Source organism: Myiozetetes cayanensis, unplaced genomic scaffold (genome assembly GCF_022539395.1).
Source record: "Myiozetetes cayanensis isolate MyiCay16 unplaced genomic scaffold, myiCay2020 scf4, whole genome shotgun sequence".
NCBI classification, from domain to species: Eukaryota; Metazoa; Chordata; class Aves; order Passeriformes; family Tyrannidae; genus Myiozetetes; species Myiozetetes cayanensis.
Window position 1 is genome coordinate 29264854 of NW_026087631.1, and position 22811 is coordinate 29287664.

Below are 22811 nucleotides of genomic sequence, written 5' to 3' on the forward strand. Positions count from 1 at the left end.
GGAGAGAGCAGTGATACCCTCTGCCGGCAGGGAGGCTTCTCCGGGAATGCCACCCGGAACCCGTTTTGTTTCACAGAATCAGAGGATCGTGAGGGGTGGAAGGGACCTCTTGGAATAACCCACTCCAAGCCCCTGCCAAGGCAGGACCACGTGGAGCAGGTGACACAGAGACGTGTCCAGGTGGGTTTGGAATGTCTCCAGAGAGGGGGACTCCAGGCACTCCCTGGGCAGCCCGCTCCATGCTCTGCCACCCTCAATGTAAAGAAGTTCTCCCTCATGTTGAGGTGGAATTCTTGTGGTTTAGCTTACATCCTTTGCACCTCATCCTGTCTCTGGGCACCAAAGAAGAGAGCCTGGCACTGTCCTCTGACATCCGCATTTGAGATATTTATATGCATTAATGAGAGCCCCTCTCAGTCTTCCCCTCTCCAGGTTAAACAGCCCCATCTCCTGCATTTCTCCTCATCAGAGAGAAGCTCCAGATCCCTCATCATCTTTGTTATCCTCCACTGGACCCTCTCCAGGAGTTCCTAGACCCTCTGGTCCTGGAGACCAGAACTGGACACAGCACTCCAGATGTGCCTCACTGGGGCTGAGTAGAAGGGGAGGATCCTCGACCTCGACCATGTCCCATGTTCCACTATCCCTTATCCTGTAGTTCCCTATCCCGCTGTTCCCTAACCTTCTATTCCATACCCTTCTATTCTCTATCCCTCTATGCCCTATCCCTCCATTCCCTAGCCCTCTATTTCCTATCCCGCTATCCTTCTGTCCCCTATCCTGCTACTCCCTATCACTGTATTCCCTAACCTGCTATCTCCTATCCCTCTATCTGTTATTCCTTTATTCCCTAGTCCTCTATGCCCTATCCCTTTATTCCCTATCCCTCTGTCCCCTATGCCACTATCCCCATCCCTCTATCCACTATCCTTCTATCCCCTACCCCTCTGTTCCCTATGCCTCCCCCTATCCTGCTGCTCTCTATCCCTGTATTCCCTAATCCGCTATCTCCTACCCTTCTATTCCCTATTCCTCTCTCCCCTATCCCTCTATTCCCTAGCTGCTATCGCTACCCCTCTATCCCCTATCTCTCTATTCCCTATCTGCTATTCGCTATCCCCTATCCCTCTATCCCTGTATTCCATACCCTTCTATTCCCACTCCTCTGTTTCGCGTCCCCCGCTCGCAGCGCAACCGGCGAGCACGCGGCGGCCCCGCCCCCCCGGGGTGCCCATTGGCCGCCCGCGATCACCTGAGCGCTTGGGTCAGCCCCGAGCGCTCCGTCCCATTGGCCGCCGCTCCGCCGGTGCCGCGCGGTGATTGGCCGGGGCCGCTGTCGTTCTCCGTCCTCCCCCCCTCCCCGCGCGGCCCCGCCCCCGCCGCGTCCTGCGTTCCGGGCTCCGCCGCTTCGGGATGAGCCGCGATCCCCCATGGAGACCAAACGGGCCGACATCCCCAGCAGCGTCCTGGACGACCTATGCAGGTGCGGTCGCGCGCGCGGGGGGCGCTCCCGGGGCTTGTGGAGCCGCTGTTGCTGGAGGACACGGTGGACGCCTTTCCCCGGGCGGCTCCCCCGGCGGGGCGGGGGGCCCGGGATGTTTGGGATACCCGGGATGCTCGGAGCGCCGCGGGGGTGCGGGGCGAGCCGCTGGAAGAGGCGTCTCTGGCCGTCCCCCGGCGGCCGGGAAGCGGAAGGAAGGGGCTCACCCCGCTACCCCCGTGCCCCAGGCTCCGCCTTCCCGAGGGGATCTGTCCTGGGAGGGCGGGAAGGCTGCCCGCGGCACCCCCGGACCGAGCGGCGGGCAGGGAGCCGGCAGTGCGGGGGAAGTGGCAGAACAGTGTCTGCGGGGTATTGCTGCGGTGCCGGGGCGGGGGAGGCGAAGCTGCGCGGGTGAAGCGGAACCGGGAGCGGGTTTTGGGGTGACGCGGTGGGCATGGAATGGGGGGCACCCGCCGCTCCGGGATCCGTTTGGAATCACTGGCAGGGAGTCCCTCCAGCTGGTTTACCTCTGCTGGAATGGGATGTGCCCGCGGAGGAAAAGGGATACCCATCGGTCTGGAATTGCCCTCTCCCGCTTGTCGGTACTTTCAGGGTGGAACAGTCACCTTTTCTTGTTCTCAGGGCTTTGCGTATGAATTTTCATAAATCGTGCGTTCTCTTTTCTCAGAAAGACCACCCTCTTGTGGTCTTAAGCTCTGATCGTTTGTGGACTGGCCTTTCAGACTTTTAATTTATCCGTCATCCCCAAGAATGTGATGCCCCAGACTGGATCTGGTATTTGGCACGAAATCATCAAAGGGACCCTTCCTGAAGTATTTACATACAAGAGGGAAAGGTTACTAGAGACAAAGGATAGTCCACTTACTGTAATTACTGATTTCAAATGAGTGAAAATGTTTAGGAGCAAGAATACCACAGGAAGGTAGAACTGCTCTGGTCTGTGTTGTTTTCCACGTGTCTAATGCAGGAGTCAGAGTTTGTGATATGCAAGTAAATCCTAAATTCTCTAATTCTTTCTTTAAATTCTCTCTCTGACCTCTGAACCATGTTTGTGTTTTCATTGTGTCTTCTTTGGGTTCCTTGCACAGAAATGGAACGTGCCTTTTAGATCCCTCCCACTATGAAGTGGCGTTTGAGACTTTTCAGAAAATCCAGAGGGGAATTACAATGTTTACAAGGCTAATACAGCCTCTTAGTGTCACTAGTATAATAGGGTATTTGGATCTTACATTGTGATAGGGTCAGTCCCACTGTCTTACTGTGTTTCTTTGAGCTGCTGTCATCTTCTAGCTTTGAAATGGTGTTTTGTCTTATAATTGTATGAGTGTAGTCAAGTGGTTGGCTAGAAATGAGTTATAAAAATAGCTGTAATTTCCCACATTCTCTGTATATGATATTAGTGGAAATTTTGGCAGAAAGAGCCAAGCAATTTTTCCTACTCAGTTACTGAGTATTGTTAAATAACACATCACAAGTACCCCTGTAATTTTTATGTCACGTTGTCTTATTGCTGCTGAGTTGTTTTTTGCTGAATAAAGAAGTGGAGGTGCAGAGACTTAATTTAGGTTTTGGGGCCTCTTGATACTTTCTCTTATAAACAAGTGCTGTTGCCCTGTCATATGATTTCAGGACTGTGGTTGTTTAATCTTGCTTAGTAGCCAGAGGTACACTCAGCCATTCACTCCCCCTCTTCAGTAAGATGAGGGAGAAAATAGGGTAGAAAGCTTGTGACTTAGGATGAGACAGGAATGTTGCTTATCAGTTACCGCCATGGAACACCTCCTCTCCCTCCTTCTTCTCCAACTTCAGTGTTTGCACTGCTGTTTCATGCTCTTTTTCTTCCTTCCTTTGCCTGTCTGGCACTTTTGTCCTTTCCTAAGTACAGTTCCAGCATCCTGGCTGCTGCCTTCAGCTGTGTCCCTGAGTGTGTGCCTCACCAGCACCTGGGCACCTGCAACCAGTACAATCTGGAGATGCCTGTTGTTACCACTCAGTCACTCTACATAACTTAAAAGTTAACTTTTTGATTAATAAGTAGTATTTTAATTGGCTTTGCTCTTGTTCCTCTAAGCCTAATGCTTGGCATGTTCTTATTCCTCTTTGGTACTGCTATATGTTGAATCTTTAGATTTAAGTCCAACTGCAGTAGTGTGAGTTAAAATAGACTTTTTTACATTTTTTTACTTTTTTTTTTTTTACATTTTTTTACATTTTTTTTTAAATTTTTTTACATTTTTTTAAAAATTTTCTGTACAGAAGCCTTGCATGTGAGGGTGTTTTCTCAGCACTCAAAATGGAGCCTTCAAAAGAAATGAGCAGTTGGGGATGGTATTGCCAATTGAAAATTGGGAAGTGAGAAAATACGGTTGTTGAAGTGAATAAGGTTATTTTTGTAAGAAAGAATCACAGACTGGTTTGGGTTGAAAGGGACCTTAGAGATGATCTAGTCCCAAGCTCCCTGTTGTGAGCAGGGACACCTTCCAGATCAGGTTGCTCAGGGCTCTTTCCAACCTGGCCTTGAACACTTCCAGGAATGGGACATCCCAAACTTCTCTGAACAACCTGTTCCAGTATCTCACTACCCTCATAGTAAAGAATTTTTTCATAATGTTTGAACCTGACCTCTTTAAAGCCACTCCCTTTCATCCTGTCACTCTATACCTTTTTACAAAGCCCCTCTCCATATTTCTTATAGCCTTCTAGCCTTCTACCCCTTTAGGTACTAGAAGGTGCTATAATGTCTCCCTAGAACCTTCGCCTCTCCAGATTGAACAACCCCAACTCTCTCAGCCTGTCTTTTTAGGAAAAGTGTCCCATTCCTCTCATCATCTTCACAGTTCTTCTCTGGACTCACTCCAGCAGGTCCCCATCCTCCCTGTGTTGGGACCACAGAGCTGGACACAGCACTGCAGGTGGGGTCTCAAAAGAGCAGAGTAGAGGGAGAGAGTTCCCTCTCTCAGCCTGCTACCTATTCTGCTTTTGATCCAAAGAACTGTCTGTGAGCACACATGGCCAGCTCAGGTCCAGATTCTCACTTACCAACGCCCCTAAGTCCTTTTTCCCAGAGCTTCTTTCCATCCAGGCTGTATTTTTGCTTGGGATTGTCCTGACCCAGCTGCAGGACCTTGCACTTGGCCTCGTTGAACTTTGTGAGGTTCACGCAGGGTCTTTCAGGCCTATAATGTTCTTTAATGCTGTCTGTTCAAGGACCTTTTATAGTGTGAAAATGGGATAGTAAGGAGGTTGAGAAATCCAAGGACACAAACCCATGAGGGAGGCGGTGGTGAGAACCAAACTTGGCCACTGACTGATAAGGGGGTATGGGAATGTTCTTTCCAGCAACTTTATCTCAGTAGGGGGAAATCAGAATAAAAAAATATACAGGCACACACTTAAGAAAACAGAAGTGGAGACAGCGTGTGTGCCTGCACGAGTGACCTTCTGCCTCTTTGACCACAGTGCAAATTTTGACATCCTGTAACAATTTATACCTGTCAGGTTTTAAGTAAAGATGTCTTAAATATTTCAAGCTCTAGCAATGATACGCACTTCTGGAAATTAGCTGGTGGCACTCAGGAGTTGAATGTAAAAGTTCTCTGTCAGATGATTTAAGTTCAATGGGGTGTATGACCTTCAATTTCTAAAAAGAGGGTTGTAGTTTCGATACAAATAAACAAACAATTGAAGTTTCTTCTGCTTAAGTAAAATAAGCTATCACACAGTGCTACTTAAACTTATGTTTCTGGTACTGTATTTGTGAGTGTCTGGGGTAAAGCATAACGTGACTTGAAAAAGAAACCAATTGTCCGTGTTCTGTTTCAGACTGAGGAAATTAGTAGGATTGTATTGAATTTTAAAATCTAAATAAATTAGTAAAACTTCTGTTCTGAAAAAAATGTGTTGAAATCTCTTATCAGAGTTTGCAGATGTTCTTTACTGGACTTGTAAAAGTGCTTTCATTTCTGTAGTAGGGGCATTTATGCAGGTTGTCCTCACCCTCTTTGGTTTCACAACAGTTAATTTACTTAGTTTATTGTAATTGATATTTCTGAATGAACATCATAATCCGTCTTCCTTCTTGACTTCAAAAGTTGTGTTTTACTTTGTGAAAACATTTTGCTGTCCCTGTGGAACCACAGGACGATTTGTTGGTCTGTTGGTATCTGCTAATGGATCAGGAATTCTACTATTGCAATGTGTTTTTGTTGTTAGTTTCATTTAAATCAATAGATTTGGCTAATCTTACTCTTCTTTCTTTTCTGGCAGCCGATTCATTTTGCACATTCCAAGTGAAGAGAGAGACAATGCAATCAGAGTGTGTTTTCAGATTGAACTGGCCCACTGGTTTTATTTGGATTTCTACATGCAAAACACACCAGGATTACCTCAGTGTGGGATAAGAGACTTTGCTAAAGCTGATATCCTTTTTACTACTGTGATTGTTTTCTGTCTCAGTGGTAAAGTGCGAACTGAATGTTGTTAACAATATTTCATAGAAGAAAATCATCAGTTCATGTGTTAGTGATTGAAAGTTAGTATTACTAGGTATGTAATCTCATCTGTTCATTGCTTCCATAATTTTGTGGCACCCAGAAGAGATATTTCTCAGACTGCTAGAGAACCAGTTTCTGATCTTTGAGGATTTTTCCTCATAGTTGCACTTTGGCATGCTAGGTAGTTTTTCAATAATGAGCTGTTGGAGCTCTTCAAATTGAACTCCTTAGTTTAATTGATTTTCAAGTAAATTGTAACACAGATGTTAATGTAGCTGAAGGTGGTATGTGCTTCCCCATGGGCAGTGGTTTGTATTTTTTGGAAGTTTCTTTTCATAGGGGAGAGGATGCATCTTTACTGAATTCATATGGTCGTCCCCTGCTTTTTCATTGCTTGCAGTGGCTGCTGGAATGTACACTATTTAGAAATTATAGAAAAGTTTGTGGCTTTCATCCAGCAAGGGCTTTAGTTTTAATGTTTTTGCATATGTTTTTCATATGGGTTTTGCAGTATTGCTTTTGACTTCAGGATAATATGTATGGTTTCACTACACAATTTACTTTTCTGTTTGATAGTATAGATTTACTTTGAAACACTGAAGCTTTTATTTTGACAACAAACTGTAAAAATATGGTCATATTATGCAGTTATTTTTAAATAATTTTATGCAGGTTTTTAATTATTAACATATTTTTCAGACCAACAAAATTCTTCTACTAATTTTTGCACTATAAGCAGTGCAGAAAAAACACAGTGTATGGATGTTATGTGTTCCTTACATCTGCCTCTTTCTAGCTCACATTTGCCAGAAATATTAATTCTACTGCAGTGTCATATTTCTAAATACTCTCCTTTGTTGTCAGTATTATAATATTTTTATAGTAGTAATCACATATATAATATGTAACATTAATACTTCTATTAAGGACTTGTAGATTTGCTCTCAACATTTTAGAGTTTAATATAAACATTGTTCATGTTTTCTCTGCATGAGTTTTGGTGAAGTGTATTAGAATTCAGATTTCTATAATTTGATGCCATTACAAATTTTTTTTTTTTGCATAGTAAATACTGAAGTACAGATTCTGTACATAATCCTAACAAATGATTGTGGGAAAAAATTATCCCCACTTATTTCAAGCACAAGATTTTTGTCTGTCTTGCTCACTTAAAAATGAAGAAAATGTGCTTAAGAATAATATATATTCAAAATAACTGTTGTGTGGATACTAATTTTTTTAAATTAGAGGAGACTGTCCTTTAAACAAGCATCCTTGTGTCATCTCTTCTCCTTTTATCTATCTATCTATCTATCTATCTATCTATCTATCTATCTATCTATCTATCTATTTTGACTTGCATTGGAATTGCCAAATTACTTGATGTTTTCTGACCATGTTTAGTACTGAATTATTCATAACTTTTTTTTTACTTCCAAGAGAATATATCTTAAAAGCACTTAGGGGAGGGAATGTGTTTATTCTAAGTTTTGAGTCTTTGTGTGATTTGGAACCGGATGCTTACATTTATCTTCCTTAGCATCTTGCTGTACTCTTCAATCACTGCCCTTTTTTACTGCCTCAAGGTGAAGATGTACAAAAGGTTTTAGATGAGTGGAAAGAATACAAAATGGGAGTACCAACCTATGGTGCAATTATTCTTGATGAGACACTTGAAAATGTGAGTCTGGAAATGGTTGTGAGGTACTAGAGGGAAGGGTGGCATATGCTGGCAGAAGTAATTTTTTTGGTTGTTTGCATTTTTCTTCTGGAGAAATTTAGATTCATTGTCAGTTTTGCAAAGATCTGACAGTTACTTGACACTGTTAACTGTGTACAGAAATACAATATGTGAGACAGTAAACACACTTCTGCTGGCGTTCCTTATCAGTTTTTTTTAATTCTGAGTTTCAGAATCCCATAAAAAAATTTTCTCAGTTCATGCTAAAACACAACGAACCCAATGAGTTCATTTTCTCAGGCTAAAGTATTATTTTGGAGAACCAGAGGGCGGTGGAGGGAAAACGTTTTAGAGAAATTGCTGAGAACAACTGTGTGTTTGACAGTTGCATTCCCTTGTATTTTGTAGGTTCTTTTGGTTCAGGGCTATTTAGCAAAGTCTGGCTGGGGATTTCCAAAAGGCAAAGTAAATAAAGAAGAGGCTCCTCATGACTGTGCTGCTAGAGAGGTAAGATATATATAATTCCTTTAAATTTGAGCTAAAGAAGTGAAATCTTACTGAGATCAGGATATGTGTGTTAGATGAGAAAACATTTTACTTAGGAATCCTTTATTGCAATCAGGTAAATAAATATTTCTGCAGTCATCTTCTGCTGTACTTTTTGGTGCTTTTCTGAGTTCCAGACTGATAATCAGGGTTGAGGTTTTGTGTTTCAAATTGGTTTTCACTAATGTGCTAAATGAATTGAGTACTGTTTTTAAGATTCTCTGCTGAGCTGTGAATTTACTTCTAAGTATTATTTGTGTTGCTGGGGGAATCTTACGTCCTTCTTGGCTTTTGGAATATAAATTTCAAGGATTACCATAACTGTAAAAAGGTAAAAGGATGGGAAATTAGCCTGTCTACACTGGGCTGCATAAAGAGGATAAGGAGTTAAGTTGGATATTGTAGAATTTTATGTAAAAATTGTGAAGAACTTTGCATTTCTATTTTTCAGTGATGCAGGAACAAGAATCAATGTATGTGGCAAGTAAAATCTGAAAAATAAAATAATCTGTGGTACTTATTACTCCTGGAGACCTAGATATGTAGTGAAACTGCATATTAAAAATGCCCTGTAAAAGAATATTACTGGTACAAACTCAGTGTTTATTTGTCATAATACATCCAGAGTTTTTGAGAGAGAGCATTAAGGTGAGGGAAAATATTATTATGCATTTAGTGTTCTTCACAGTTGGACTGAATCAGTATCTAGGAAATTACGGATTTTTCTTGTTCTAAATATATGTGTCAAAGAGGGACTAGGCATAACTGCTTCAGGAAGGAGTGACACAAAGTATGTCTTCCTCTTTACTTCAAGTTACGCTAGCAAAACCAATAAAATGGGTGCAGTTATACTGGAAAAAAAATCTTTTGATGGTATTTTTAATTTGAAAAATTGATTTAGATGTCACTGGTGAACAGCATTGTTGCACCTGTGACCTTCCTTCCATCAAGTTAGATTGTCCCTGTGGATAAACTCACATATTCTTCAAGGCTTATGTGTGGCCAGGAATAGGGATGTCTGTAATATCTGAAGTAAATCTTTTAACTACTTTCAACGAAGTCAGCACGTATCTAAAACCATAACCTGCACCTGTGTGAGATCTGATTGAAAAGGTCTTCACTTCGCAGTGCCTACACATTTCAGTAGTATTTCAAAAGTTGACGAGAACTAAACCATACTAAATAGATGATTCTCTTGTTAAAAGAAGTTTTTCAATGAATTCACTTATATCATCTACAAATATCATTTAGGAAGGGAAAATATTGATGTTGGAAGTAAGAGTAAGTATAGAGGAAAAGTCTGTCTTAATTGAAACAGTGTGTGGTAGGTTTTTTTGTTTGTTTTTCCTCAAAATTTTGGTGTTCTTCATGTACTTAGATGGGAAGATGGCTTGCTTTTTGTTTTTATGTAAGAGGGGAAGGGAGTGCTAATTTGAAGAGTAACTGATCAGTTATTTGCTTTGTATTGAATGCTTCTTGTATTTTTCTTATTTGTCCTTACTTTTCTTTGCATTGTCAAAAATGGACCTTAGAAACATTTTGCTGATACCAGTATTTAAATTGGAATTTTGCATAACATATTTTGAGTATTGTCTGCTATTCATATGGAGTTATCTGGATGGGGATTGAGAAGAGGTTTTACTGAAGTTCCTGTTATATTTTTAATTCTAAACCTAGTTTTTTAAAAGTTTAACTGAGGACTTCTGCCTCTGGTCTGTTGACAGTGGGGCTTAGCAGCCCTGGATGTAATACCCAATTCTATGAGTGCGTGTTCACATGCATATTCCACTGTCTGGGTAGAAACATTTTGCATAGTGGTATCGATCCTGCATGATTTCTGAGTAGTTGTATGTCCTGTGGAGATTTTGAAGACAAGAAAGTTTCTAAAAATGAGTATTTTCTTAGAAAGCTTAGAGACATAATCTGATTTAAGCTGTCAGGTGTGTTTGAAATTATTCTTTTTGTATTATAAATGTTGTCCAAAGTAACTATTTTAAGTAAGACTTTGAGCAATATGATCTGAAAAATGTGCCTGCCTGAGGCAGGAGGTTGGACTAGGTGATCTTTTAAGGCCCCTTGAAACTATTCTGTGAATCTATGATCCTTCACTGCAAGGCCATAAAACAAGATGTTATTTCAAAATATTGTCTTTCTAGTAATCTGGTGATTACTAGACACATTCTTTTCTTTTTTTTTTTTTTTTCCCTTCCTTTAGAGGAGCTGACCATGCAGGATTATATACTGGGGGTAAAAGGTTCTTAAAGCAGAAGGACTGTGAAAAAGAGGAAAAATCGAGGTGCAAGTAAACCTAGATAGAATTTGAAGGTGTCTTTACTTCCCAAATACTAGTTTTTGCTGTGAATAAGATTTCCATGCATCCAGCAGCATGGAGTAGTAGCTAGAGAACTCCCCATGAGTATTAATAAATTGCTATGTGAAGATGTAATACAGTTGTTTCAACTTTCATTCCAAGTCTACTGTCTTAGAGAAATATGAAGCACATAAGATCTTACATATTTTTTCTATTTTTGAGCGCACATGTTTGTGCAAAGGCTTGTTTTTTCCAGCAAATTTCATGGATATATGCGAAAAACAGTCATTCCTTCCCTTATGATAATAGAGTGTGGAATTCTGAATACACACACACTAATTTCATTTGTATGCTTCTCAGGTATTTGAAGAAACTGGCTTTGACATAAAAGATTATATCTGCAAAGAAGACTACATTGAGCTGCGAATTAATGATCAATTAGCACGGCTGTACATCATTCCAGGAGTTCCCAAGAACACAAAATTCAACCCCAAAACTAGAAGGGAAATTCGGGTATGTGTTGTCTTGTTTTAATCTGTAGGAACCTCATGGAACTTGATTTTTAAAGCCAACAGCCTGTAAAGTAATTAAACTGCCAAGCACAATGAATACCTAGAATATTAGATGTCAGTGGCATCTGTGCACTGTCGGGTCATGACAACTTCTTGCAGTTTAACTGCAAAGACTGATACCTGACCATCTGTCTGACATCTCCATTCATCATGAGAACAGCATCAGAGCATGCTGTCAAACTATAATTCTCCCCTTCTTTTCTTGTACGTGGTATATGTGTTAATCATTTCATGTTATTCCTGCTTACAGTTGCATATATAACTATATGTTCTCAAGGTGTAATTATTAGTTGGTGATATGCAAAAGCCTACATATGAGAAAGAGAAAATAAGAATTGTGTTTTCTCTTTCATAGCTAATACTGTCCATATTTAAGGAGGAGTATATTTTAGGAGGAGGTTGGTAAGGCGACAAAAAACGAGAACTGTTTTGGATGGTTTGTGTACCTTAAGGCCTTTAAAAGGTATTGTGAAAGGAAAAGGCAAAGGCTCAGGTAGTAGATTTGTTGGAAATTTTGGTCCAATATCTATAACTTTTGAAGTTGGAATATTTTTCTTGTATGGCAATTCAGTTTAAAACAGCTCTCCCTACAATTCCATGTAGATGATGCCACTGGGCATCCATCTTTTTAGACGAAAAGGTACTTGCAGTTAACTGGACAGAAATTAATTTCTTGCACAGAGACCTGTTTTTCAAAAACAAAGTAAGATGAAATGTGAGGGTTTTTCAAAAAATAAAGTAAATATCACCCTTTGTGGAACAGTGATCATCTGTGTGGAAATGATGAAGAGTTCTTGTAAAGACGGAGTTTTGAAGTGTTGTCTTCACCTGATCTAATACAACTGGGCATGTTGTTTTTGTATTCCCTGTAGAAACACACAGAAAACTTGTTCAGATTGTAACGTACTTTTATAACATGCATCTTATCTGGACCTGGGGTTTTGGGGTTAAATTCTGCAATAGGAAGTCCCTTGTGGGTTCTTCTATTGTAAGTCAGACTGTAGTCAGACTTTCTGACTTTTGCTGTAGCCAGAATTTCTGATTTCCTTCCCCATTGTGCAAAGTATACAGTTTTAATAGTTAAAACTGTAGTGTATAAACTGTAACACAGATGCTATCCTTTACCCATGCATTTTTCTTTTATAACAAAACCTGAAACTTACTCCCAAAGTAAATACCTTTTTTTCTGATAATTTTTGCACTGGTAGGTGTTCTAGGATTGATGGCATTTTAAGTAAAAATAGTAAGAATGTTCTAAATTCTCTTACACAGAATTTAGTTGCTGATTAATGCCTTTCATAATTTAGGTGTGATGTCTTGCAATGAGTGTGTGGTGTAACATCTGCTACTCTTTACTGGCAGTCAGAAGAATGACCCCATTGTTAATTAACCTTTTGTGGAAAATGCTGTTGTAGCCCATTAATTTAAGTCTTCTGTGGTAATTTTGTAATTAAGGGAAATAGTTGTGGCTGATACACATTTGTAACATTCTGTAAGGCTACAATAGCATGTATTTTTATTTTTTTTCTTCTTTTTCTAGAATATTGAGTGGTTTTCCATTGACAAATTACCGTGCCACAGAAATGACATGACCCCGAAGTCCAAGCTGGGTTTGGCACCTAACAAATTTTTTATGGCAATTCCCTTCATCAGGTATGTTTGAAATGAAGCAAGTGCTAGGTCAGGGTCTTTCAGACAACTTTAATTCTTTGAATTTGTTTTAGTAAGTAGATCTTGTTGTACTTCTTGCTCACAGACCATTGAGGGAATGGATTTCCCGAAGGAATGGAGATTCCTCGGATAGTGACAATGGTTTTTCATCTGCAGGGAGCACACCCTGTAAGCCCAACTTGGAAAAAGCTAGGTAAGAACCAGGTCAGTTTAACACCTCTATATCCTTCCTATAAAGCATTGGTCATACTGAGCTGCTTGTCCTTTCTTCCGAGAATTCATGTTCCTGTAATAGAATGGGTTAATAAAAACAATAAAATGCAGGCTTATGTCCTAGGTCTGTTAATAGGATGAGAACTTTAATTAATGTTGTGATGCACAGGTGTCAAAACTGAGGTAATTGCTTGAGTCTTCTTTATGGGAATCAAAAAAACCCAGAAGCTAGAAGCTAAACCAAGTTTCGCTGTTTGAAGTTCAATGCTTTTGGCACTTCCACAGAGGAAAAATAGGACTCTCTAAACTAGGACTGTAAAGTACTGTCAGAAGTAGCTATCTAGACAAAGCCTGTGGGCATCAGAAGAGAAGCAAGTGCTGCTGGCTTTAGATTCAGCTGAGGGAAAAGTGGTAGAGCAAACTTTAAAACCTCTAGTCCCCAAGAGAAAGCTCCAGTAATTTATGTCAGGTCAGCACCAATACCGAGAACAGCAGGACAAATGCTAATGTGGACCTGGCCTATTGTCTTTGGAGAACACAGGTTTTCTACCAGCAGGCAAAATAAAGTTGGGTAAGTGCACTGAGCATTAGTAGAGTTTCCATACTAGGTTACTTAAGCTTGTCTTCCAGATTGTTCTCAAAAAGCAGAAAATTCTTTTATATTTGTCTTCTGCTATGAGTGCGTGTGAAGTTGTGTTGTAAACTCTTTGTTCTCCTGTACTAGATCCAAACTTCGCTGTAGTCAGCAGGTGCTTACAGATGGCTTTTCAGGAGAGCAGTGTACCCACAAACCAAAACAGCCACAGAAGCCATATAACAATCCTGAGGTGTCTGAAGTTCTGAAAATAAAGGTAGGTTGTTTCTTAGGCAAACATGCATCTGGACTATTTAAAACAGATGTCTTTGTTCATAAGGGTTCCTCTCTAGGATGAACATAGTGAATTTTATCACTACGGAATGCAAAAACGGAAACATAGGATGGGGAGATACTCTTAGAAATTCTCAGATTTGTCTCACATTAGAGGTGGTGGGTATCAGGTACTAGTTGTGTTGTTTCAGGTATAGATAGTAATTAGTACTTGCTTTTTTTGTGTCTTATGTGCACTGTTTTGAAATATTTTGGGTACCCCTAGTACATATGGTTGCATGGGAACTCACTGAACTAAATTTATTGTCTAATAATTCTCTTAATAGTGCAAGAGAGACTGAGTGATGACTCTGTAACTTGAGTGTATGTTTGGTTAATTTCATTGTGCTTCAGTTTGTCTACAAAAGAAACTCTTTACATGTTTTGAAGTTATTTGGAGGGAAGTTGTAGCTAGTAATTATGAAGTGTCAGTGCAAAGACATTCAATGGTGCCATTTAAACCCTTTTCTCTCTTCATTTTGGACTTAATGGCAGAATCAGAGCTTGAGGAACAATGGTAGAAAGCAATATCAAGACACTTCCAGCCAAAAGAAGCGAACAAATGGAGTCCACAGTCAAGCAGTTAAGCAAAACCATACCTTGGTAAGAAATGTGCAGTAGTTGTCTTGTTAATACCAGTAATGCCTCACAGACCTCCAGGGCAATGTCCTACTGGAAGAAAATAGAGTGCATATCTATCAAAAGTGTATTTGATCTGAGTATTTGATACGTATTTGTAGGTATATGACATTTCTTACCTTGTGTGCATATACATCTGTAGACAGGCATACTAAATTTCAAAGTTTACATTTGGAAGTAATTTTAGCTGTTTTCAGTACACAATCCTGCAGCTTTCTAGGTTCCTGTCATGCCTACTGTAGTGTATAGTAATAACTCAGTGTAGTACATGTCTTAATTATTCATGTATAATGTATTGTAAGCATCTTGGGTTTTTGCTGTGCAACACTTACATAGAAAGGAGTAATGCATATGCTTATTATTTCCCCTCTCTCTAGCAAAAATGTTGAGATGCATGCTTGGCTTGCATGCAGATGCATGCTTGCCAGAATCTCATATAATTTTTTAATCATAGAGTAGAACTACAGCAGTTTGTAAATTCCAGTATGGTATCCTTGGCTTGTTACTTTCCCCTTTCCCTTACTAACTGTATTTTTTCCCACAGTTCTACTGGCTAGGAGGAGGCTCACTGAGCTGTACTTCCTTATTTTAATAGAATATGTTTTTGATGTCCTGTTTTTTATGGCTTTTCAGTTCTACTTTGTTGTGTCTTGTGCAGCAGTGAGCCCCAACTCTCCATGCAGCCTATCTGGCTTGTTCAGGCTTTAGTTTTTCTTATTTACAGGCTGTAAGCTAAATTATTCCCATTCTGGCTTGTGGTTATCGCTCTTTCCCTGTTATTCACGTAAACATACAGAAACTGTAAACTCTTACCCTGTAAAATTCTCACTGTAGCAAGAAATGAGTAATTGTGTTTGAGTCTGAGAGTAGAAGAATGAAAAGTCAAAGAATTTACTGCCCATACATATTTGTATGGATATTGAAAAACGACCACGGTAACCTGTAGGATCTTCATGGAAACAAGTGGAATTGTTAATACTCTGTAGTTACTTGGTAGGCTCTTTACTTTTCTAAATACTTTGCATTTCTAGTTCATTTGCATTTTCATGATTGTCAGTCTTTTAAATTTTAAATATTTTGTGTCCCAATGATAATGTTCTGATACAATTTGAGGTCAGGGAACTTTTCATTCACACAGAGTGCAAAGGGCCATGTTTTTTTTTCCTGTATTTGTGTACTTACAGCAGCATATCTGGGGCTAAAACAACTCTTTCCTGGAGAGGGAAGTTCTAAGTTTGTGTCTCTAGAGCATGTTAATTTAGTTGGCAGTAGCATCATGTTTGCAAATACATTGCCCTAGCTTTTTTGGAGACAAGCCAGTTGAAGAGTGGACTTGTGCGTGTGCACAACATCATGTGCAAAACCCTTTCATCTTAAAACAGTTAGAAAGCACTCAAAATTTTCCCCCAAAGGCCTACATTTTAAAAATGGTTTGTTGGCTGTTAAAAAGGTTTCATGCTTCTGAAAGACTTGTAATGTTGAAACATGCATGCTAAAGTAACATGACAGAATTCATGCTGAGTTAAAAGTAAAATAATTCACACACAAGGAGGTGTGTCAAAGCAAATATAACCAGTTTGCCTTTTAGCTGATGTTTAAACTATACCCCTAAGAATAGAATGCTGTATCTTTATCGAGTGAGTAATGTGTGGTTGTTCTCTTAACCAGAAATGTGAAAAAAAGCTTAATCCAAGAAGACTACAAGATAACTTTGACACAGGCAAGTGGTTGTTGTTGTTTTTGTTTTGGTTTGGTTTTGAAATGAAAAATACAGTGTTTCATGTTGATTTTGCAGTTCGTCTCCTTAATTATTAAGACTATCTGATTATACCACAAGTAAAATTAACTGAAAGCTGGCTTAGGAAAATAGCATCTGAATCAATGCAATGCTGGTAATTGAGTGTTGGTTTAAGGCTTTCAGTCCTGCTAGTAATAAGCTGCGGGAGAGTGCACACAGTTCTTTACTTACTGCTCAGAAAATAGTGTCATATTTCTTTCCTCCTTATTAAAAAATTACTTGTGAACACTATTATGTGGGTAAAACTGGCCAGTGAAGGTGTTCTTCGCTTGCAGTGACTTTTAAGACTTATTCTAGCCACTATATATCTTGTAAATGTTGTTTGAGTTATCATCTTCTGTTTTTAACCAAAGATGCAGGTTTTGATATAAATATTGTTTGAATATTAGTTTGAGGTATGGCTTTGTATTGTTATTGACATGTTTATTGATAACTACCTACCTGTTTAAAATTTGTTTCATGTTTTTTTCTCTTTAAGCAGAAGCAGCATATGAGATCTGTTGCTCCAGTGAAGACCCACTGCCAGAACACATAGAGGGACATTCTATGGCATGCAATGGCCATTACAAATTTGCTTTTTCATCAAGAGCTTTCTTGAGTTTCAAGTTTGACCATGATGCCATAATGAAAAGTTTTGACCTCTGACAGCAAACTAATGGGAATAAATCAGACTTGCCTGTTGCAACTGAGGGGGTTTCTTATCCAGCCTTACTCTTTCTCAGGAGTTTTTTTGTTTTGTTTTGTTCATTTGTTTTTAAATGCAATGCAGGGACTGACTGGTGGTTTGGAAGGGTTTGTTCTCTTTGCAGTATGGGAGTGGCATAGTCAAGTGTTGCACTTTAAATGCAGTATAGCCTTTGTCCACAAAAGTACCTTTCCAATGTTCAGTTCATGTGTTCCTAGCTGTGCATTAGAGGGCATTCATTTAACTTGTGTTTCATTTTTGGTGGTTTTCTTTTAATTTTTTTATTTTAAGTTTCTGTGTGTTTTGTAGAATGTCATTGACTTTTTTTTTAACTGTTCGAGTATACCAGCTTGCTGAACTCTTAACTGCTCAGATGTAAATTATTGGACTTTAGTCATTATTTTGTAGTAAATTGCAATATTATGCAGTGGCAATGAAACTAATTCTCAGAGGACTCCTCTGTCCTAGTGATTTTGAAACCAAGTTGCACATTTCAAACCTAGCCTCAGCCTGTCATCATTTCTCTGTATTGATTGCTTGCTCAAAATACCTTCTCTCCTTTACTCTGATAGTTTCTGTTGGCTGGCAGTAACTAGTACTTGGAGTCAAATCTATAACATGTTGACTTCTTGTACCTACTCTTCCTTGGTCTTCAGTAATCATACACAAACTGGGTAGAAGTTAGCCCTTCAAAGTGTCCAGCTCTTGTGCACTGTCCTCAACTGTGTGAGAAGAAGTTACAAAGTTCTGTGTTACCCTAGTTGCGACTGCTTTCAAAAGAAGAAAAGCTGAAACTTTGTCTGTGAGAGGTTACTTGTGTAGAATTTATACTGGATGTAAATAAGCCTCTGTAGATCTTGCTGAGGAGGAAGGCAGGTGCATGGATAATAGAGGCATTGTGTGACACTGAACAGCTTAATCAGGCTTCCAATAACTATTTCAAGGGTGTTCAGTATTGTATTCTGTGCTGTTGTCCTCAGATCTCTTGTGTAGTGTATCTGCTCTGTATATATCCAGTAGTATTGAATTGCACTTGCAGTTAGCATTTAAATGATCTGGCCTCAGTCGATTTCAGCTACAGTGCTTTCTTGGGAAAAACATCAAAGATGGGGTGGGAGTGGAGGGGAGGAACGAAAAAACAGTGAGAGTTGAGGTGATGAACTGTTAACATCACCTTCAAGTTAGTGGGTTTTGAGCACGTGCTTTGCAATTGATAGAAATGCACTGAAATAATCTGTCACAGCAGCTTGTCATAGCAAGCATGTCCCAGATTTAAGAATGGACTTTTCTCTAGAATAGAGGTGATTTATTGGTAACTTCATAGATTGAATGAACTACACCCTTGTAGTGTGTGCTCATGCACTGAGTTTTTATGCAACTCATGCATCATCCAAAACCAAAATCCTGGTCTTCCTTCAACCACCCTACTTCATCTACCCTACCTGATCTGTTACCTAGTGCTTTTCCTCAGAAATAGCTTTAGAACTTTCTCCTGGTTTATTCACCTGCCCTGGCACCAGGTGATTTGGAACTCTAATGCTGTAATAATTTTGGCCATGTTTGAGCTCAACTTCTGTGCCAGTCAATAGGAGAAAGGGACTACAGCATTTCCTCCTTCTAGAGGACAAGAATTCTGAGGGCCTTGTTTTTCAAGACCAAATTGTGAAATAGCTCAATCTAGCTTTGACTCACATTTGTGTTTTGTTTGGTTTGTTTTGTTTTAAAGTATCCAAAGGCCATTCAAAACAGTAAATGATATAGAACAGTAATTGAGAAGGTGCGATAATGCTGGAGGAGGTTATGTTATTCAGCTTCAGGTGAAAACTGATCTTTAGTTACTCCTTTAGTGCTTCTTTAGTTGATTTCCCAGCAAAAGTGCCTTTACTCATGGTGAGGCAGAAGTTTGTATTCGTATCCTGAGGCTGCTACTGCCTGTGGAGTTGACAGGACTCTCCTATGGCATAATTAAATATCAGGCTGTGGAAATCTTCTTATAAATAAGTTGAGTTTTCAGATAAATTAGTTATAATTCATTTAATGCTCTGTGAAATAATGGGGATGTTGATGAAACAGTGAACTTGGAGCACCTGTTGTGTTTGGGAAGTTCTGTCCCAGACAAGAGGAAGTCTTCAAAATAATGGAAGCATGTCCTATGAGTAGGAGATGCTGGCTGCCCTCTGTTTACTGTGTCATTTTTTTATTCTGAGTGAAAGGTTGGTTCACAATAAGAGACTCTGGTTGCTTCGTTAAGCAACCCAAAGTGGGGCTTATACATGTCATGATTTTAGTAAATCTAGCCTTAATGTGAGTTGCAAATAAATGTGATAAATATGCAATAACTTACTTCTTTGTATAAGGGTACCGTTTCTTTTAGTAGTTTCTTTCTGCTTTCTCAGTAAGGTTTCTAAAATGTAAGTGTGGAGGTATGTGATCTACCCCGTGGGTTCCACCATGCCCTGCACTGTGAACATTTTGTTTACTTTGTATTATTTCACCATCCTTTTATAATCGTATTTCTAAGTTTAGAAGTACTGTTTACATTATCTTCCGTAAAACAGTGAAGAAATAGCAAGTGAGATCTAGGCTTTAGTTCTGTGAGTTTTTACTTTATGGGAGCCAGACACAGAGAAACAAGTAACTGTTTGCATGTCAGACTCAAGAGCTGGTATCAAGATACTTGAAAAACAGATTAAGTCAGTTTGAGAATGCTTGCGTGTAAGGGGTTATTAAGATTATGAATGGTCAGTCAGTGTTCTTGAAACTAAAGAACTTGTGGAATAAACAAACTTTTAACAAACAAACCTACCAATGTGCGGTGCTGGGAATCTAGTATTACTTTGCAGTTTCCTAGTACTACATGAACTTCCTGCTTTAGTATGAGGTTTTGACCATCTCTCCTTCACAGAATGCTCTGTACTTTGACCTCAGACTGAAGAGTGTCCTGCCCATTTGAGTGACATATGTTCTGTGCTGAAGTGCTACTAACTTCAACTCCTTGATGTACATCCATCATCCAGCTTTTGGAAGTAGCTGTGTCTTACATGGTTTGAAGTCTGGCAGCAGTGGTTATGGGAAGAAGAGGGGAAATAGCTTTATTTATTGCACAATCAAAGTATTTTTTTTTAACACAATGTAAATTCTTTAGACCAAATTTCCATATAGTTTCTAATAAAATTTTGGGCCTAGTCTCTGTTCCAGGCTTCTGTGCTGTGCTCCAACCTTCCTGAATTAATTTGGTGATTTGAGAACAATACACTGTGTTTTACCTTGATCTACCTGTGGCCATTACAGATGTAACCGTTCCTTTTGAAAATAAGGCAGGCTTTGGGTCTGACTATTTCTAACATACTTGGTCTCAGATTGTAGTTTCAAATAAGTTATTTTTTCCAGCCTTTACTTTCTGTAGTAGATATGCTTTTGCACTCATGTCATTGTGGTGTGAAGAGCAAGAGTCTACATTAAAAATCCAAGCTCTGATATCCTGTGGTGTAAGACAGCACTGCTGCTCCATGGGTGACTGGCTACCCAGATCTGGGGTCAGTGGGCTGCTTAATCCTCAGATACCTGTTTTTTTTTTTTTTTTATAAATTCTGAGCAACAGGTTTTTCTTCCAGATGTAAAGTCAGGTGCCTTCATGTTTTAAGTTAGGAGGTTATACTCTTAAATATGCTAGGAAGCTCATAGTTATTGAGAATTGGTAGAATAGTCTCCTTGATGATTTAATTTCTGTAAATAAACCAATTTTAATTCTTGCACTGTAAATGTTAAATAATCTGGTGCTTATACATGACTTCATAATTTCAGATTGTTTTTGTTATTACAGTATTTTAGCTTTTGAAACAACAAAAATTATTTAAGATATGGTAAATTTCTACAAACTGAAGGTGCTTTTACAGTAAATTAGACTTGGAAATGTCACTATTCTTCCATAATGGGTTTTTGTTCGTATGCATTTATAGCAATAGTGTAGTTCAAGAATGAAAGTAGGCTAAATGATAGTATTTGCACTGTTCTTAATCTTGTATGTAAGCACTGATAGATACAGTAGGATTTGTGCTGTGTGTGAATTTCATTTTCTCATGTAGATTATGAACTTAAAAGGAAGACTACGTAGGTAACAATTACAATGGCAATATTCAAGATCATGGGAAATTCCAGATCAGAAGTAGTACTTTAAAATTAAATGCTTGGGTTTAAACTTGTATTTTCATTGAAAATGTTAAGTGAGATTTAACTTTTTATACAGATACAGCTTTACAGAAGCCCTTATCTTTAAGCTCTGGGATGCTTCTGGGAAGTCAAAGTGTCTTCAAGTCCTCCTTCAGTTCTTGCAGGAAAAAAAAAAAGAAAGCTTCCCTTTAAGTAATTATTAACATTTCACAGAATACAGAATGCTTAAATTTGAATAGGCCTAAGAATTTTACTGAAAACGGAGTATTTTGTCATTTTTAAGCATTTATACTGTTGATCAGAAGAACTGGCTTGTTTCCAGTATGGGTTACAGTTCAGTGTCTTTAAGAAAATGATTACAGCTCATGGAGCATTAATCATTTTTAAAAAAGGCATTTGTAGCTTTTTAAGAATACAGATCCTGCAAACACAGTTCTCTACAGCACACTTCCTGCTGTGAGAAAAAAAACTTGGCAATTTTTTTTAAGCATGTTTGATCAAAATTACTAAACTATAGAAATTAACCATCTTACTGGTTGGGTACATAGTTTTGTTTGCAGAAAAAGTATGCAAAACTGCATGATCAAGAGCTCTCAGCAAATACTTCTCATGCCTATACTTGCAACAGGATCCTTCAGTAAGGATGTCTGCAAGGCACTGCAGTATGTGGAAGTTGTGCTTCATCTCTAAGGAGCCGTTTAGCTGCATTTGCAAGGCACTTTTAAAAATAAAAAGTGAAACAAGACTCTACAGAAGAAGGTGGGGGCTTGTCCATTACTTCTGGCGTAATAATGCAGGATCCCGGCTGACTTGGGTATTGTTTCCAAAAAGTAACATTTTTCAGGGCAGCATTGCAAGCCTGGCAGAAAACAGGGAGCCAGTGTTTTATTATATGGCTCATGCATGAAGGGTTATGTCTTCCTCCTCTGTTTAAAACTCAAGAACTTGATCTGTTTTCCTCACTTGTATGTAAATGGCACATCAGTGCCAATTAAGTAGAAAGTATGTACAGAAAGGGTTAAAATCATTACAGATTTTATTAAATTTCCATTATGTTCTTTTGAAGAAAGTTTGCATTAGTCAACCCTTCAATTGTATTAAGTAAAATCTGTAACTTACCTGTAACATCTGCTGTACTAATGATTGTGATTTTGTTATGAATTGATTCAAAAACTGAAGCACACCATTTAAGAGACTATGACTAAGTTGACATTTTCTTCTATATTTTCTCTGTAAAATTAAATCACTTTATAAATAAACGTATTGAAGTATGAATATAAGGACTGCGGGTCATTGTGAAACGTAAAACCTGTGCTGCTGGTACAGGTTATTCTTTCACTGCAGAAAGATTTAGGTGTTGTCTTAAGCCAGTCAGCAGCAGTGATTATACATAATACCAGGAAAAGAAGTATTATTTTTTAAGGTCAGTTGCAAATGTGGACGAGGAGCCCATTCAACACAACGGAAAGAAAAAGAAATTAAAAAGGTGTTGGATGTACTGGAGAAAGGAAGTGTGTGAATTTCAGTTAGTGCTTTTAGAGTACTTATGAAAGATGGAGGTTTTGGGTTTTTTTTTTTTGGTCTATATAACTTGTTATTAAAAGAACTGGATGTGTGGAAACAG

At 39.0% G+C, this 22811-nt stretch overlaps 1 protein-coding gene across 2 annotated transcripts; it reads left to right on the forward strand.

Annotated features, from left to right (window-relative positions):
• Positions 1-1372: 1372 nt before the first annotated feature.
• On the forward strand, positions 1373-22802 carry DCP2 (decapping mRNA 2). 2 transcript variants are annotated; one of them, XM_050328424.1, is made up of 11 exons: positions 1373-1483; positions 5768-5919; positions 7548-7675; positions 8084-8182; positions 10893-11045; positions 12645-12757; positions 12861-12968; positions 13713-13839; positions 14391-14498; positions 16203-16254; positions 16811-22802. In XM_050328424.1, the coding sequence occupies exons 1-11, from the start codon at positions 1431-1433 to the stop codon at positions 16975-16977; spliced, it is 1260 nt and encodes a 419-aa protein (XP_050184381.1). In that variant the 5' UTR covers positions 1373-1430; the 3' UTR covers positions 16978-22802. The 2 variants fall into 2 exon arrangements, with proteins under 2 accessions (XP_050184381.1, XP_050184382.1); XM_050328425.1 differs by having other exon boundaries at positions 16814-22802.
• The last annotated feature ends 9 nt before the right edge of the window (positions 22803-22811 follow it).

What these genes read in the sequence shown, in the direction of transcription:
- DCP2 (XM_050328424.1), top strand. Translation starts at nt 1,431, where the DNA reads ATGGAGACCAAACGGGCCGACATCCCCAGCAGCGTCCTGGACGACCTA. An exon ending in AAGAGACTTTGCTAAAGCTG is followed by an intron (nt 5,920 to 7,547) that starts ATATCCTTTTTA and finishes ATCTTGCTGTAC; the next exon opens with TCTTCAATCACTGCCCTTTT. An exon ending in ATGGCAATTCCCTTCATCAG is followed by an intron (nt 12,758 to 12,860) that starts GTATGTTTGAAA and finishes TCTTGCTCACAG; the next exon opens with ACCATTGAGGGAATGGATTT.